General features: G+C 44.2%; 1 protein-coding gene across 2 annotated transcripts in view; it reads left to right on the forward strand.

Annotated features, from left to right (window-relative positions):
• Positions 1–9,853: 9,853 nt before the first annotated feature.
• Positions 9,854–16,710, forward strand: part of ITPR2 (inositol 1,4,5-trisphosphate receptor type 2) — a gene marked incomplete at its 3' end in the record, with an annotated part of 533,638 nt that continues 526,781 nt past the window's right edge. For both annotated transcript variants that reach the window (XM_079715959.1, XM_079715960.1), the window contains exon 1: positions 9,854–9,987. In XM_079715959.1, coding sequence (XP_079572085.1) covers positions 9,896–9,987 — 92 coding nt within the window. In that variant the 5' untranslated portion in view covers positions 9,854–9,895. The remainder of the gene's footprint in view (positions 9,988–16,710) is intronic.

Below are 16,710 nucleotides of genomic sequence, written 5' to 3' on the forward strand. Positions count from 1 at the left end.
TTACCAGTTGACGAGTTTGGCCTTAGTAGCCTGTTTCCATTCATTGAGACAAGGTTAAAATTCCTGAAGTAAGCCTTTAAGAGCAACCCAGAAATCCCTGGGGATCTGGGAAATGGAATTATAAGTTGAGAAATTGCTCTTGGTTTGCATTGTAGGCCCTTAACTGCCCCAGCTGCACTTTTTATGGTACCGGAAGTCTGTAAGAGGTGAAGGATAGTCAAAGTTCTGCATTACGTCTTCCCTGTTATCATGCCAGGGACCGCAAGCATGACAGCTTTCTCTGGTGTTAGATGGCAGTTTTCTCTGTGGGTTTTATCTGCCTCCTTCTGTGAAGAGATAAAAACTGTCAGCTTGTGGAAGGCAGAGTTCCCACGGGGCACTTTGGGGTGGTTTTACAGCACCAGGTTGGGAATTTAGCCACTTTTGTTTCTTTTGTCTCAAAACTTGTTTTCAGGGCTTCCCTGGTGGCGCAGTGGTTGCGAGTCCGCCTGCCGATGCAGGGGACGCGGGTTCGTGCCCCGGTCTGGGAAGATCCCACATGCCGCGGAGTGGCTGGGCCCGTGAGCCATGGCCGCTGAGCCTGCGCGTCCGGAGCCTGTGCTCCGCAATGGGAGAGGCCACAGCAGTGAGAAGCCCGCGTACCGCAAAAAAAAAAAAAAAAAAAAAAAAAAAAACTTGTTTTCTTTTCTTTATTATGCCTGAAATTTCCCTGTTAAAAATTAGATTTCTTTCTTTTACAGAAATTAAAAAAATTCCAATATCCCTGAAAGAGGTTATCAGGCATTTACGACTGTTTACTGAAGGGACTGAAGTGTAAATGAAGGGGCTATGACTCAGCCTCTGGAGACGGGTCTGGTGCTGGCTCAGTCACTAATGTGTCTTCTTGCACAGGTCACAGCATCTCTGATGCTTGGTTTTCTTATGACCCTTAATGTTGCTTTTCTCTCAAATAATGACAATCATAAAAATAGCTAACATGATTGAGCACTTACTTTGTGCCAGGTACTGTGCCAAACCCTTCAAGTGTATTTTCTAATTTAAATCTCACAAGGCCCTTAGGAGGTAGGTACTATTGTCCTCATTTTACAGATAAGGAAAATGAGGCATCAGAGGTTGAATATTTGCATAAAGATTGGCAGAGGGTAAATTAGTGAGTTAGTAATTTAAACCAGGTCTATGTGATGCTTGTATTAAGTATTCTGGTATAGTTATGATTGATGAATACTGTCCTGATATCTAGCTGAGAATATGAAATTATATTTGGGGAAGAATCGTTGCAAATTGAAGTAAGCAAGAATTGAAATATTTGAGTAATTTAAGAGCAGGTAGTGTAAATAGCTCTAAGATTTGTGACTATCAGATAGATTTGAAGAATATTTTAATAGGATGTTAGACTGTGAGTTTCAGTGGAGGCATTGAATAGATGCAAATCATGAAGGGAAACATTTGAGTTGGGCTGTTGGAGATGAGAGATGATTTTGAAGTGCTTTGGAGTGAGCTGCTGCTGTGTTGTGAGTCTTACCACACCCCCAGTGCATGGGCAAGACCCGTGTGTGTGTGTATGTGTGTGCGCGCGTGTGTGCGTTAGGGGAGAGGGTGTGGAAGGGATGATTGGCTTTCATATCTAGTTTAGTGGGAAGAACTTCGAAGGCACCACTGGGGGAGCTTGGTATTTGTCCCCGGCAGGTAGGGAAACATGGTAGACTGATGTCAAACTCCAGCTTTAGAAACAGAGAGGTTAAAGGTCAGGAGATGTGTTGGACACTATTTTTGGCAGGAAAATCAGACTTGCTGCTGCTTTGAGATTGGCCTACATTTCTGGAGTTTTCTCAAGCTAAGAGAGTGTTTCTTGTGGAACAAACTGAAAAGACAGCTGGTTTGGGATTACTGCTAAACTCTTCTCCACTAGACAGCACTTTGACAGTGATCAAAACTAATGGCATAAATGAGGGGGCAGATGGACACTGGGTGCCTGAAGTCAAGGTTACCCGCGGAGGTACAGCTCCTCACTTGTGTGTTATTCCAGCTGGAAATGCTTAACCTAATCTAATTGTGAAGAAATGCAAGACAAGCCCCAATGGAGGACTATCCTATAAGTAAATGGCTTGATTCTTCAAAAACATCAATGTCATTAAAGACAAAGGATGGCTGAGGAATTGGTACAGATCAAAAGAGACTGAAGAGGGCTTCCCTGGTGGCGCAGTGGTTGGGAGTCTGCCTGCCGATGCAGGGGACGTGGGTTCGTGCCCCGGGCCGGGAGGATCCCACATGCCGCGGAGCGGCTGGGCCCGTGAGCCATGGCCGCTGAGCCTGCGCGTCCGGAGCCTGTGCTCCACAACGGGAGAGGCCACAGCAGTGAGAGGCCCGCGTACAGGAAAAAAAAAAAAAAGAAAAAAAAGAGACTGAAGAGATATGACAACTAATATGGACAGTAGATTAAAGTTTTAGATCAATGTTAAATATTCTGAGCTGGATAGCTGTACTATGGATATAGAAGAGAATATCTTTGTTCTTAGGAATACACGAAGTATTAGGTAAAGGGGCATGATTATGCAACCTATAGTCGGATGGTTCTAAACATAAATTGTATGTGTGTATGTGTGTGTTTGTAGAGAAAGGCAATGATGAAACAAACGTAGTAAATTATAAAAATTGATGAATTTGGGTTAAAGTGATGTACTCTTTGTAAAAAGTTACTCTTTTGTAACTTTTTTGTAGGTTTGAGATTATTTCGAAATAAAGATGAAACACAAGTCATTTTCTCAGCAAAGCGTTCCCACTAACCACGGTCTGTTTCACCCCTGACTCCCCCCACCCTTGCCCACACAAAACCAGCCCCTTCAAAACTAGTAAGCCCCACTCTAGACCTGGAAAGTCAAAAATCTCATGGGAAAGGGCCCAGGGAGCTGTGTTTTAAGATGGTTCTTACACTAAAGTTTGAGAAGCACTGGTTTAGACTAGTGAGGACCCATGCTCGGAGTTGGGGGGTGGATTTAACCCCATTCAGGCTGTTAGACATGGGGGAAAGGTGGACGGCTCTCTGGGATCTACCTCACAACAGCAGTTGAGGATGACTATGAGATTGTCCTTCTACATTCTTCCCTATATCATCATCTACTCTTCTCCTTTCAGCCTGCACCTAGAGGCAAGTCACAGCATTTTTTTTTAGTTCAAAATTTCACAGCAGGCTGTATAAATGACTAAGGTATATTTGCTAGGGAACAAATCCACAGAACTCTCCATCATGAATATGGAGATGGGGATTCAGTAGGAAGGAGAACTTTGCCCTGGCAGTATCTGGGAAGCTTCACTGGGGAAATGGAGCTTGGGCATTTAGAAGCAGGAGAAGGAAAGGAGGAAGGGGAATTTCTGGCAGAGGGACCATCACACTCAAAAGCGTGGAGACTAAAATTGTCAGATTATATGTGGGAAGTCTGGCTTTCCACGAGGATATGAGGAGTGGAAGAATAGAAACTAAGGATATCAAAGGAGGAGACCAGGTCATGGTCAGTGTGGAATGCTAGGACATGGTGGTGGGCTGATGTTCACAATATCTAATATTCACACTAGCAGGTTAAAGACTTTGAACTTTCTTCTACAGACAGGAGGGTGTCATTGTAAGTCTGAACAGTTTTGATCAGATCAACTTTGTAAGGAGACTGTTCTGGCTTGCTTTGAGGATGGTGAGTCGGGGAGACTGGAAGGGTGGAGACCAGTGAGTAGGCAACGGTATAGAACAGAGCAAGGATAGTGGAGAAGGTAAAGAGGAGACATTCTTGAGATAAAAGAAAGAAATAGGTAGAGGAAAGAATAAAGAGTGACTCCAAGACTTTGTGCTTGGATTCTTAAGAGGTTGCTGATGCCATATGATGACAAAAGTGATTTTCACTGGAAGATGGGACATTTTTGAGTTTGTGTAGTCAGATGATTAGTGAGGAATTAAGTAATGTGTTTTACCCCACCTACAGCTTCACTGAATTCTTTTTATTTTACACACATGTATTTTTGTTTTTGTTTTTTTGCGGTACACGGGCCTCTCACTGTTGTGGCCTCTCCGTTGCGGAGCACAGGCTCTGGACACGCTGGCTCAGTGGCCATGGCTCACGGACCCAGCCGCTCCGCGGCATGTGGGATCTTCCCAGACCGGGGCACGAACCCGTGTCCCCTGCATCGGCAGGCGGACTCTCAACTGCTTTGCCACCAGTGAAGTCCTCTTTTTATTTTATTTTATTTTATTTTATTTTTATTTTTTTTGCATTATGCGGGCCTCTCACTGTTGTGGCCTCTCCCGTTTCGGAGCACGGGCTCCGGATGCGCAGGCTCAGCGGCCATGGCTCACGGGCCCAGCCGCTCTGCGGCATGTGGGATCTTCCCAGACTGGGGCATGAACCCGTGTCCCCCGCATTGGCAGGCGGACTCGCAACCACTGCGCCACCACGGAAGCCCCCTCTTTTTATTTTTAAAAAATTTTATTTATTTATTTTTTAAAGTCTCTCTCTTCTTTTTTTTTTTTTTTGGACCATTTTTAAAGTCTTCATTGAACTTGTTACAATATTGCTTCTGTTTTATGTTTTGGTTTTTTGGCCTAGAGGCATGTGGGATCTTAGTTCCCTGACCAGGGATTGAACCTGCATCCCCTGCATTGAAAGGTGAAGTCTTAACCACTGGACCACCAGGGAAGTCCCTGAATTCTTTTTAGTTGTACCCTAGCACACTTTCCCCCTTCTCGGCAGCTAGGTATGAGGTTACCCTTGCTTGAAGTAGGTGTCAGGTGGAACCAAGAACACACAGGTCAAGTTAAAGGGAAATACATGCTGAACAGAGGTGTAAGTTTGAAGAATACTTTCTCATCACCCCAAAAAGGAACCTGTGTCCTTTACTTACCCACTACAGGCCCTAGGTAACCACTAATTGGCTTTTTATCTACATGGATTTGCCTATTCTGGACATTTTATATGAATGGAATCATATAATATGTGATCTTTTGTGACTGGTTTCTTTTCCTTAGTATAATGTTTTCAAGGTTCATCTATGCTGCAGCATGAATCAATAGTTCATCCCTTTTTATGACCAAGTAATATTCCACTATGTATTTATCCATTCATCAGTTGATGGACATTGGCTACTATGAATAAAGCTACTATGAACATTTTTGTACAAGTTTTCCTGTATACATATGTTTTCATTTCTCTTGGACATATACAAGAGATGGAATTTCTGGGTCAAATGGCGAGTCTACATTCACCTTGTTCAGGGACTGCCAAACTCTTTTTGAAAGTGTTGTACAATTTTACATTTCTACCAGCAGTAGAGGGTTCCAGTTTTCCCATATCTTTGTCAGCACTTGTTATTATCTCTCATTTTTATTGTAGCCATCCCAGTGGATGTGAGATGAAATCTCATTGTTGTATTAATTTGTGTTTCCTTGATGATTAATCATGTTGAGCATCTTTTTGCGTGCTTATTGGCTATTTGTATATCTTCTTTGGAGAAATGACTATTCACATCCTTTACTCATTAAAAAAGTTGTCTTCTTATTGTTGAGTTGTAAGGGTTTTTCAAAAATATTCTAGATACAAGTTCCTTATCCGATACATGATTTGCAAATATTCCCTCCCATTCTGTATATTGTATTTTCACTTTTTTTATAGTGTCCTTTGAAGCACAAAAATTTTTAACTTTGGTGAAGTCAAATTTATCTATCTTTTTTTTGTTGCTTATGGCTTTGGTGTCATATTTAAGAGACCATTGCTAAATTCAATATTATGAACACTTACCTCTATGTTTTCTTATAAAAGTTTTATATTTAGGTCTTCGGTCCATTTTGAGTTAATTGTACATGGTGTGAGGCCAAACTATTTTTCGATAATTTAATCTGTTTTAAGTGCCCATCTCTACTGATGGCAAACTTAACCTGGCCAGTTCTGGATAAATTCAGTAACTTCAGGTTTTCTCAGTCATTGCAGCTTTAGTCTCAGTAAATTCAGGACTCTCCCTTTTCCTTCATTCTCCTTTCGTGGGATTTAGCTAAATCACAGTGGGTTAATGGTACTTATTGACTGGTAGTGTAGAGTGAGTTAGAATTAGGATTAGGTGTAAATGGGGAGGTCTCTGTCCCACGATTAGCTTCAGAGAGAAGATGATGATAGAACATGAAGAAAGTTCAGGGATCTGAGATTAGGGTGAACATGCATCCCAACTGAAGTATGGTTACTCTTGGAGGGAGCAAGCTTCACAGAGGTCCTGAGACTCCATAAAGATGTTGCACTAGGTGATTTTTTCCCCCCACTCACTCAACATATATTAATAGGCACATGATAGCGCCAAGAACTCTTTTATAGAGTGGAATAAAGCAGTGATGAAAACACACAAATTCTCTGCCATCATGGAACATATATTCTAGTGGGAGGAGACAGGACAAATAAATAAGCAAATAAATGTATAACATGCTATGATAAAAAAAAATCTAAGAAAAATAAATAGAGGGACTTCCCTGGGGGCTCAGTGGTTAAGAATCTGCCTGCCAATGCAGGGAACATGGGTTCGAGCCCTGGTCCAGGAAGATCCCACATGACGAGGAGCAACTAAGCCCGTGCGCCACAACTATTGAGCCTGTGCTCTAGAGCCCGGGAGGCACAACTACTGAGCCCGCGTGCCACAACTACTGAAGCCCGCGTGCCTAGACCCCATGCTCTGCAACTTGCTGCAACTAGAGAAAGCCGCGTGCAGCAACGAGGTCCCAACGCAGCCAAACATAAATAAATAAATAAATTTATTAAAAAAAAAAAGAAAAATAGAGTAGGGAGATAGCAAATGGGGCTGACAGTATTTTATACAGCGTTGTCAGGGAAGGCCTCATGACAGGGTGACATCACAGCAGAGATCTGAAGCAAGGGAGGGACTGAGCCTTGCAGATACACATGGGAAGAACACGTCAGGCAGAGGGAACAGTAAGTTAAGTGCCCTCAACAGGGAGCAGGCTTGGCATATATGAGGGCGAGCAAGGAGGCCAAGGTGGTTGGAATGAAGAAGGTCAAGTCAGTGGCGGCAGATGAAGGCAGAGGGGCAGTGGGGGGCTCTGAGAACAGTGGTGCAGGTGTGTACTGCTCACTGCTCACTAATGTGTAAGTGCCACTCACACATGCATACCTGCACAGATGTACTACAATACGTCGGCTCAGGGGGCACATTAAATAGGGCCATATAGGCCATGGAAGTGACTTCAGAATTCACTCTGAGATGGGAAGTCGTTGCAGTGTTTTGAGCAGAGACTTGATCTAACTTCTATTTTAAGAGCAAATGTCTGGCTTCTTGGTTGAGAATAGATCATAAAGGTGCAAATGTGGAAGTGGGGAGATCAGTGAGGAGTCTGTTACGACCCAGGAGAGAGATGATGGAGGCACGGACCAGGGTGGTAGGATGTTGTTTATACTTTGAAGGTAGAGCTGACAGGATTTGCTGATGGACTGAGAGAGGAGTCAAAAACGATTCCAAGGTTTCTGAGCTGAGCAAATAAAGGCAGAGTTGCCAGAATAGCTAAGGCTGGGAAGACCCTTTTAAGGAGGCTTGGCTGCCATGGAAGGAAAGCCTAAACCTTTGGTGGTCGGCTGACTATCTTTGCCATGTTAACGCAGCAGTGTGACCAGATCCAGGCCTCAGACTATATAGGACACCTCAATGGGTGGTGGCTGGTGAGGATGGGGTGAGGAGGAAGAAACCCATTGGTCCTGGGTATGTGGCTTGAAGTTTGTACCTGTTCATTAGCATAAACAATCACCCACTTGTTTTGTAATGTCTTGTTCACTGATAGTTTGTACCTAGAGGAACTCGGGCCAATAACTGTGGAGCATCCATTTGGATGTATGGTACAGGACTGTGCAACATGGGAAACCATAGAATGTAATCCATAGATCGCTTGGTTAAACAGAAACCTCCATTTTCAGGGTCTTCATCTCGCTCCATCTCAAGCTTTTAAATAGCTCGTCCAATGTCTTAGAGGCTCCCAATAGCAATATCATGTATCATGTAGACAGAAGAGGGCTTCTATCACATAACAGGCATTTCTAAGTTGCTAAGTAACCATTTCCAAAGGAGACCCCAGAAGTAAAGAGAGGTCTGTCAGCTGCATGGTAGGACAATGACTGGGTCCAGTTTATCTCAGTACATTCAGGCTTTGTGCTGGCATTTCCTGGATTCTGGGTCTAACACTTTACTCTCCTCTATCCTGCAGGCTTTCTAAACACAGATGTCTGAACATTAAGCTTAGTCTTTCCTATTCCATTATGTGACTATAAGTCTCAACCCAAACCATCTTCAAACTGTAAGACAGCCTCGAACTGTAAATTTACATTTTGGTCAGTTGCACAATTTGGCACACACCTCTGTGCACGCCCTGGGTTCCTCCACCTTTCAGCAAACCTTGCTCTAGGGGGATTACGTAGGTCACAATTCTTTGGGTGGCTAGTGTCATAACTGCTGTCCAAGTCTGCCTTCTCCAGGTCTTCCGGAAGGGTAGGACAAAAGCCTTGTAAAATGATGAGGGTTACAAAAGCAACGGAGAAGGTGTGGAAACGTGTCCCGCTGTCAGTTTCATTTATGACCGTTGGAGCTTTAAGAGTCAGAAGCTTTAAAAGTAAACAAACCAAGACGGTCAATGAGACCGTGACAGCGGGCTTCCGGAAGTGGAAAGTTAAACCTGGGCTCCGGGTTAAGAGCAGGGGTCGCGGGATTAAGAGAGCAGGAGGCTTAAGAGAAGGTTCACCGCCTATGGTTGGCTAAAAAAATTGCTGGCCCGGCCAAGTGACTTACCTCATGTCCACCTGGACATCTGCTGACGGGTCAAGCTTCACTAACGCCCTAAAGACAAAACCTAAACTACATAGTCCAAATAGAGGCAGACCCTCCCCCCTTCCCTCCCTTCCCCCTCCTTCTCCTTCTTATTTTCTTTCTTTATTGTGTATTTTAAAAAATGTTCTACTTTTTCCTTTGCTTCAACACCTTCCTTCCTCTCCCTGTGTCAGCAAATTATCCACCCCACGCACCCACGCCGCTCCGGCTCCTCCTTTTCGTCTCCAGGCGTATCGCCGGCTCACTCCGCTCCGGTCCTGCGCGCGCGCCCCTTCGCCAATTCTCAGTCCTCCCCGCCCCCTTTAAGACAAGGGACTGGGTCTCGGCCCCGCCATCCTTCGCTTTCCCAGGCGGGAACTGTCGCGCCCCAAGTCTAGCCTCTCCAGGGCGGCTCTCCGGCGACCGCTTCCCGGTTCGGGGATCCCGCCGTCCCTCCAGCGCCCCACCGCGCTCGGTCAGCGCGCGCCACTGCTTCCCGGGTGGCCGGGCCCCACCCCCTACCCTGGTCGCCCCGCCCCGGCCCGGCTCCGCCCCGGGCCGCCGCCGCCTGATTGGCCTCCACCCTCTCGTCCCCTCCCCTTCGCCCAATGGGCACCACCACCTGGCCCAAAAATTCCCCCGAGGGAACCGAGGGGCTCTGCAAGCACCAGCTCTGGCCGGGCTGCGGGGACCGCTGCGGCGGGGCGCGGAGCGGGGAGCTTAGGCGGAGGAGGGAGCGGAGGAGGGAGGAGGAGGAGCAAAAAGGTGTTGGTGAGAAACTTCTAAAAGGAACAGGAAACTTGCCGGGGAGGCGGCGGCGGCTGCGGCTCTCCGGGCGTCTGGGCGGCGCACGTCGCGGGGTGTCCGGAGCTGCAGCGCCGCTCTTGGCGGCTCTCCCGGCGCGGGGCAGGGCTGAGCCCGACACTCGATCCCTCGGGCCGTGCCCGCCGCCGCCGCTCTGGGCGCTACAGGCGGGCGCTCCGTTCCGCCTCTACCGCGGCGGCTCCCCGGAGAGGGCGGCGAGGGCGCAGAGAAGAGGAGGGACGTCTTCTTCGGAGCATGAAGCAGCATGTCCGATAAAATGTCCAGCTTCCTCTACATAGGGGACATCGTGTCCCTGTACGCGGAGGGCTCGGTCAACGGCTTCATCAACACGCTGGGGTAAGCCGGGCTGCGGGCTGGGGAGCGCTGGCGCTCGGGCCCCTAGGAACCCATCCCAGTCCCTCGTGGCGCCGCCGCGTGCCCCGGCGCCCGCTCCCGCCTCGGGTGGCCGGGAGGCAGGGCAGGCTCTGCGCTCGCGGACAGCGCCGTGCGCTCGGCTCGCTCGCTCGCAGGAAGCTTCCCTTAGAGGCAAGACTTTCTCTGCAACTTCGTAATCTCAAACTCAGGGACGCATCTGAAAAGGAGGAAGTGATTCAAAAGCCCGGAGACAGGCCCGGTGAAGAAGTCTTCGTTGGCTTCTCCGTGGGTTGTTTTGATTAAAAAAAATTTTTTTTCCCTTAGAGGTGAAACAAAATGCCTCCTCTTCCCCATCTTTGCTCGCTACCGCTCTCAAGCCCTTGTCCTTCAGGGCCGGGTTTGTAAGACCAGTCAATAAAAGTCCGTGGCCTTGGACATGAAACTCAGGCGATGTGGCGAGCGGGAGTGTGGCTTTGCCCTGCGGGAGGAGCTCACCGTCCCACTTCGCTGAAGTAATTTCCTTTTGGCCTCGCCAAACGGGGACTCGCCCCACCTCGGGGGCAGCCTGGGGGCTCCGACGGCCTCCTGGGTTCTAGAACTCACACCTGCTTTCTCCCCTCCCCGGGCTTTGGCCCACTGAAATGCTCAACCTCTCCTGGGACTCAGCCAAGTGCAGGGCTCTTGAGATTGGAGTTGATTTACGAATGGGAGAAATAGATATATAAACATAACCGTGTGCTAGATGGTTAAAGAGGACTTCCTTGATTACTAGTATTTTCTGTCTGTCCTGATTGTGAATACCAGCTCGCAGTTTAAACGCACACTGACTGCACTGTATTTTGATGCGTACATTTTTTTGTTGTTGCTACCGTCAGGTCTCAGTAGCTCGACTCCCCAGCCTTAGAGATTTCAGGCTGAGAAACTGGTGTTTCCACTTCGAACTGGTCACTTTTTTCTGCTGTTAGGTTTTAGGGCACATGACTTAACATGCAGTGTCCCTTGTCGGTGATTTTGAGCCATGCCATTAATGGAGTGGTGTCTACCCCACAGGGGACGTGGACGTCACCAGAACTTCCCCAGTTTCTGTTATTTGTGCATCTCCCTTAATGGGTGAAAGAAGGGAGGTAGATTTAACTTAATCCCTTTAAGATCAATGTTAAGTGGAACTGAAGCATGGAAGAAAAAAATAGCCGTGACAGGTGCTTTTGTGCTGGGTTTGTAAGTCATAAGCTGCCATTTGTTTCCCAGAGAGTTCTTAGTGCAAGGTCAGTGTTTGGGCTTCCCACAACATTTTGCAGATGGACTCTGCTGCACCTCACCCTTCCCCTCTGTAGACTCTCTAGGTGTGTTTAACCTGGTGGTTGATCAGGAAGGGCTTGGGGTCAAATGACCCCGGTCAAGTTACATAATTGCATCTCAGTTTCCTCACTCATGGTTACTACCTCGTAGGATTGTGCTGAGGAAGAAGTGAGTTAACATAAGGTGCTTAGCACAGTAAGTGGCACATGAGCACTTGTATTAAGGGTTAGCTATTGTAATTGTCACTACCTAGGTGGCTGTGAGCGACAATTACAGTTGTGGACAAAATAATAAAAAGGATTAGGAATAGAGTATAAAACCTAGTGAAATAAAGAGCCATGTTTTTGTAGTGTCTTATTCAGCAAAGGTATGTGTTTCGGTCACTACATACTTTAGCAGTTGCGGAGTCTGTCCTGCTCATTTTGGAGATAGAGAAACCTAGAGGAAGAGAAATGAAGTAACTTACCTATGAAGCAGAGGAAGGACATTAATGCCAAAAGCTGGAACTATAACCCTGTCTCCAGACTCTCAGCCAAGTGTGTGTTTCTTTGGTTACACATTATCTTGAGAAAAAGAAGCTTTAATGTAGCGTATGTTTGTATAAAATATTTATTCGTATTCAACATTTCTTGCTGGTGTTTTGGAAGTTGAGTTGCCTTAGAGTGTGTTTGTGCAGTATTATTTTTCTGTTGACAAACTGATCCTTGTTGAACTTAATATGACAAGACCTCTGTGCAGCTCGATTCTAAGGTGAGGACGGATCGTTGGAAATGCTGCCGCTGGTGAAGCTTGGTGCTCTGATTAGATATTCTTTTTCTTTAACTCATGGAACTACGTTGGCCTGAGAGTTTTAGTAGTTACAAAGCTGGCATGTTCGTGCCACATGAAATGTTATCTAGGAAAGTAGCATCACCTACTTTGTTAACTTAGATGACAACTGGTAGATACTTTACTTTACAAGTGTGTTTTAGGTCCATGAAATCAAAGCAGCATTATAGTTTTTCATTATACTTTTGTAGGCTCATTATTTATACACCTTTTCTATCAAAGACAGAGTACGTACTTCAAGTTGAATTTCCTTGTTCTTCTATAGTTGGAGGTCAGTTGTCCAAGGTCTGTTGCTAATTATGACCTTGTTCATATCATTTATTCTATTTTCCTGTCAGCATGTCTTTGTGGAGAGTAAGAGAAAGAGTATATGATGCCCCTGCCCCTGGGGTATTATAAAGGTGAATGAAAGAGACAGAAAGGAAAGAGCCCTTTTTTTTAGAGAGTTGCTAGGAATATCCACATTATGCTTATATTTTGTGGGCCTTAAGTTTCTTCAAAGTTGTGTGAATTGTTAAAGTGAATCAGAGAGCCTCATTGGAGACACTGGCATTGTATCTATTTAGCCAGCATAGTTTGTTCCACTGTAATATTAAAAACTCAACGGAAGAGCTAAAAATGGGGCTGAAAGTTTCTGACTTCCATCTTTGCTCTTTATCTATTTGACGCTTTTGGTTGCATGATGGTTTTTCAATTTCACCTTAGGAGGTAGTTAGTGAGAATGGAGTTTACAGCATTGCAGGTAATTCATACATATTTATTTGTCTGCAGATAAATTTTGTCTGATTTTAGTATCTCGTGTATAAATTTGTTTGGGAGGATACATGTTATTATTGGCTTTTGGGAATTTTTGTAATAAGGTCATGAATTTTTCACCTGAAAAAAATCACAGTTTCACTCTATTAGAGTTTAGTAGGCCCTTTTAGAGGCCCTTCCAACTGGAAATGTAGGAAGATTTTTGTAGGCTCTGTGACCTAGCTTTTAAGTTTGATATCTCAGTCTGAGGAATTAGACTGCTCCGGTTGCAAAGACTTGCATTTCCCTTTTTTCCCCAGTTATCCTTTAACCAGGATTTACCTGATGTTTCTGAACCCTGAGTTATTGCTAAATGAGGTAGAGTATTGTTCTCCCAGCATCTATTGGTGCAAAAGGGGCCTGGTTTATGTTTTCTAACTTAACTTTTCATCCAAAGATCTATTTAGGAAACACTTATCTTGACTTAAGGAAAACTACTTTAAATCCTGTTGGATGAAGATGGTGAATATATTTTAAATAAACAATTTTTTTTGTACTGTACATTTTAGCGTTATGGTTTTTATTTTTCTTTTAAAAGAGAAGGGAGGGGGCTTCCCTGGTGGCGCAGTGGATGAGAGTCCACCTGCCGATGCAGGGGACGCGGGTTCGTGCTCCGGTTCGGGAAGATCCCACATGCCGCGGAGCGGCTGGGCCCGTGAGCCATGGCCGCTGAGCCTGCGCGTCTGTAGCCTGTGCTCTGCAACGGGAGAGGCCACAACAGTGAGAGGACCGCGTACGGCAAAAAAAAAAGGAAGTAGGACTTTTGGGATATGTTGTACAATTTCAGATGCGATGTTGCTTTTGTTTTTGCTTTTTCTTTTTTCTTTTTCTTTTTAAATTGAAGTATAGTTGATTTACAATGTTACATTAATTTCTGCTATACAGTGAAGTGATTCAGTTATACATATATATACATTATTTTTTCAAATATTCTTTTCCATTGTGGTTTATCACAGGATATTGAATATAGTTCTCTGTGCTATACAGTAGGACCTTGTTTATCCATTCTATGTGTAAAAGCTACATCTGCTCACCCCAACCTCCCACTCCATTCCTTCCCCAACTCCCTCCCCCTTGGCAACCACCAGTCTGTTCTCTATGTCTGTGAGTCCATTTCTGTTCATTTCTGTCATATTTTAGATTCCACTTATAAGTGATATCATATGGTATTTGTCTTTCTCTTTCTCATTTACTTTACTTAGTATGATAATCTCTAGTTGCATCCATGTTGCTACAAATGGCATTATTTCATTCTTTTTTTATGGCTGAGTAATATTCCATTGTATATATGTACCACATCTTCTTTATCCATTCATCTATCGATGGACATATAGGTTGTTTCCATGTTTTGGCTATTGTGAAGAATGCTGCTATGAACATAGGGGTGCTTGTATCTTTTTGAACTAGAGTTTTGTCTGGCTATATACCCAGGAGTAGGATTGCTGGATCGTATGGTAGTTCTATTTTTTAGTTTTCTGAGGAAGCCCCATACTGTTATCCATAGCAGCTGCACCAACTTACATTCCCATCTACAGTGTAGGAGGGTTCCCTTTTCTCCACACCCTCTCCAGCATTTGTTATTTGTAGACTTTTTAATGATGGCCATTCTGACTGGTGTGAGGTGCTACCTCACTGTAGTTTTGATTTGTATCAAATGCAATGTTAATTGTCCCTTCCCCCTTCCTCCATTTCTTTATACTGAGATTTACTTCCCTGGTCATTGACACTTCTGACACTTCATATTTTGGGTATATCAACTTGACCAATGGTCAGGTACCACACAGTGGGAGTGAGCATGGCAGAATTTCCAGGACGGGTGGGACAGTAGAATCAATAAAAAGTATACAGTTGTTTCATTGTCTGTTCTCCATGTGGTTGAGAGGTTAGGGAATGACAAGTGTGCACGTGTGTGTGTGTGTGTGTGTGTGTGTGTGTGTGTGTTTATGCACATCTGTATACATATGTTTAAGTGATTGTTTCCTTTGACTTGAGGTTTCTTTTTGGGATCTACTAAGAATCAGCACCCACTAATTAAGGTCTGAGAAAACACTCAGGTGACCAGCCATTGGTGCAGTGACTGCCAAGTATCATGATAGTTTTTTAGAGTGGGAAAAGATCAGGGCCCTTATTTTTAATTACTGCTTGATTTTGGCCAATTCAATGAGCTTTTTAATTCCCTTTGTTTCCATGTTCAACAATAGACATCAGGTAGGGGGATGGCGGGTCACACAGTTGATAATTCTGACTTAATCCCTTAGATGGATGAATAAGACTTTTGTTTTATTTTTACCAATTATAGTCCTTTGAATTTCCCTTCCTTATCTTTTTTCTGCTTAAAGTTTTAATATTTAAATGGTTGCAGGTTTGCTTTATTATTATTTTTCTTATTTAATTTTGCTATTCTTATCATGGTTTGAAAAATCTTTCCCTTAATAGGACTGTTTGATCAGTAGAGAGTCATAGATGAAGCAAGGGATGGTTATAGCCAACTTTTATATTTGCATAATTTGTAATTTATCTTTAGCCTCTTCTAAACAGAACCCCTCCAAGTAACAGCATTATTTTCTGCTACAACTAGGTATATGAACTTAGCTTTGTTTTGGCTAGGGCATATGTTACTGTGATAAAAGTGTCTTAAAATCTATTGGATATTTGCATGTGTGTTTAGTGGGGAGGAAGAAGACAGTATAATCTTGAATACTGAGTTGTTCTGGAAAGTCTAAGCGTTAGTAGTGTCATGTTATGGAACTTTAAATCAGCTGGAGTACAAAGACAGTTTCTGAAGTGGTGAACATAAAGTCTATTTTAAGCTGAAAGGTCCACCATTTCTTAAACTTAAGTCATTCCATAAACAACACTGCAGCTTTTAGACCGGCTCCTGTGGAGAGCTCGGTCAGGTAAACAACCATCCTTCCTTAAGTACCCATGATCCTTGGCTTTGATAGAGAATTCAGAAGCAATTGCTTGGCCTCATTCTAGATTTAACAGAGCTTTTTGGCTTAAGATTTTTTTTTTTTTGCGTAGGTAGCACTTTTCACAGTCATGTTTCCCCTTTGGAACTGTTCTTGTATAGATAGTGTGTATATAACTTAACAGAATATAGACAGATTACTTTAAAACTTTAAAGTTAAATTCAAACTTTAAAACTTAAATTCCAGGCACAAGGTGTATCTTCATATATAAATACAAAGGAAGTAACAGTGGGCTTCTATGACAAATTTCTAGCATAACAATAGATTGAATTTTACTCCTTTTTTTTTTTTGGCGGTACGTGGGCCTCTCACTGTTGTGGCCTCTCCCGTTGCGGAGCACAGGCTCCGGACGCGCAGCCTCAGTGGCCATGGCTCACGGGCCCAGCTGCTCTGCGGCATGTGGGATCTTCCCGGACCGGGGCACGAACCCGCGTCCCCTGCATCGGCAGGAGGACTCTCAACCACTGCGCCACCAGGGAAGCCCTTTAGTTCTTTTTTTACATCAGAGCTTGGTAATAGATCACCAGATTATAATCAGAGAAGTGAAACTTTAATGGTCATTCATTCATTTATTTAATGAGTAAAATTGTGCCTTTCAAATGCACAGTGGTTACCTTTCTACTCTCATGCAGATTTAGATGGGTACGTTTTTAATAGATGATTTTAGAAAACCATAATTCTAATTTAATAATATAGAAAATAAGTTCATGGAGAATAGTGAAAGAGAATACAGCAGCATGTTTATTAACAGTGGTGATACTGCATGGTGAATGGGTGCATGATTTTTATTTTCATGTCTCCTATATTTCAC

The sequence above is a fragment of the Hyperoodon ampullatus genome (assembly GCF_949752795.1).
Source record: "Hyperoodon ampullatus genome assembly, chromosome: 11".
NCBI classification, from domain to species: domain Eukaryota; kingdom Metazoa; phylum Chordata; class Mammalia; order Artiodactyla; family Ziphiidae; genus Hyperoodon; species Hyperoodon ampullatus.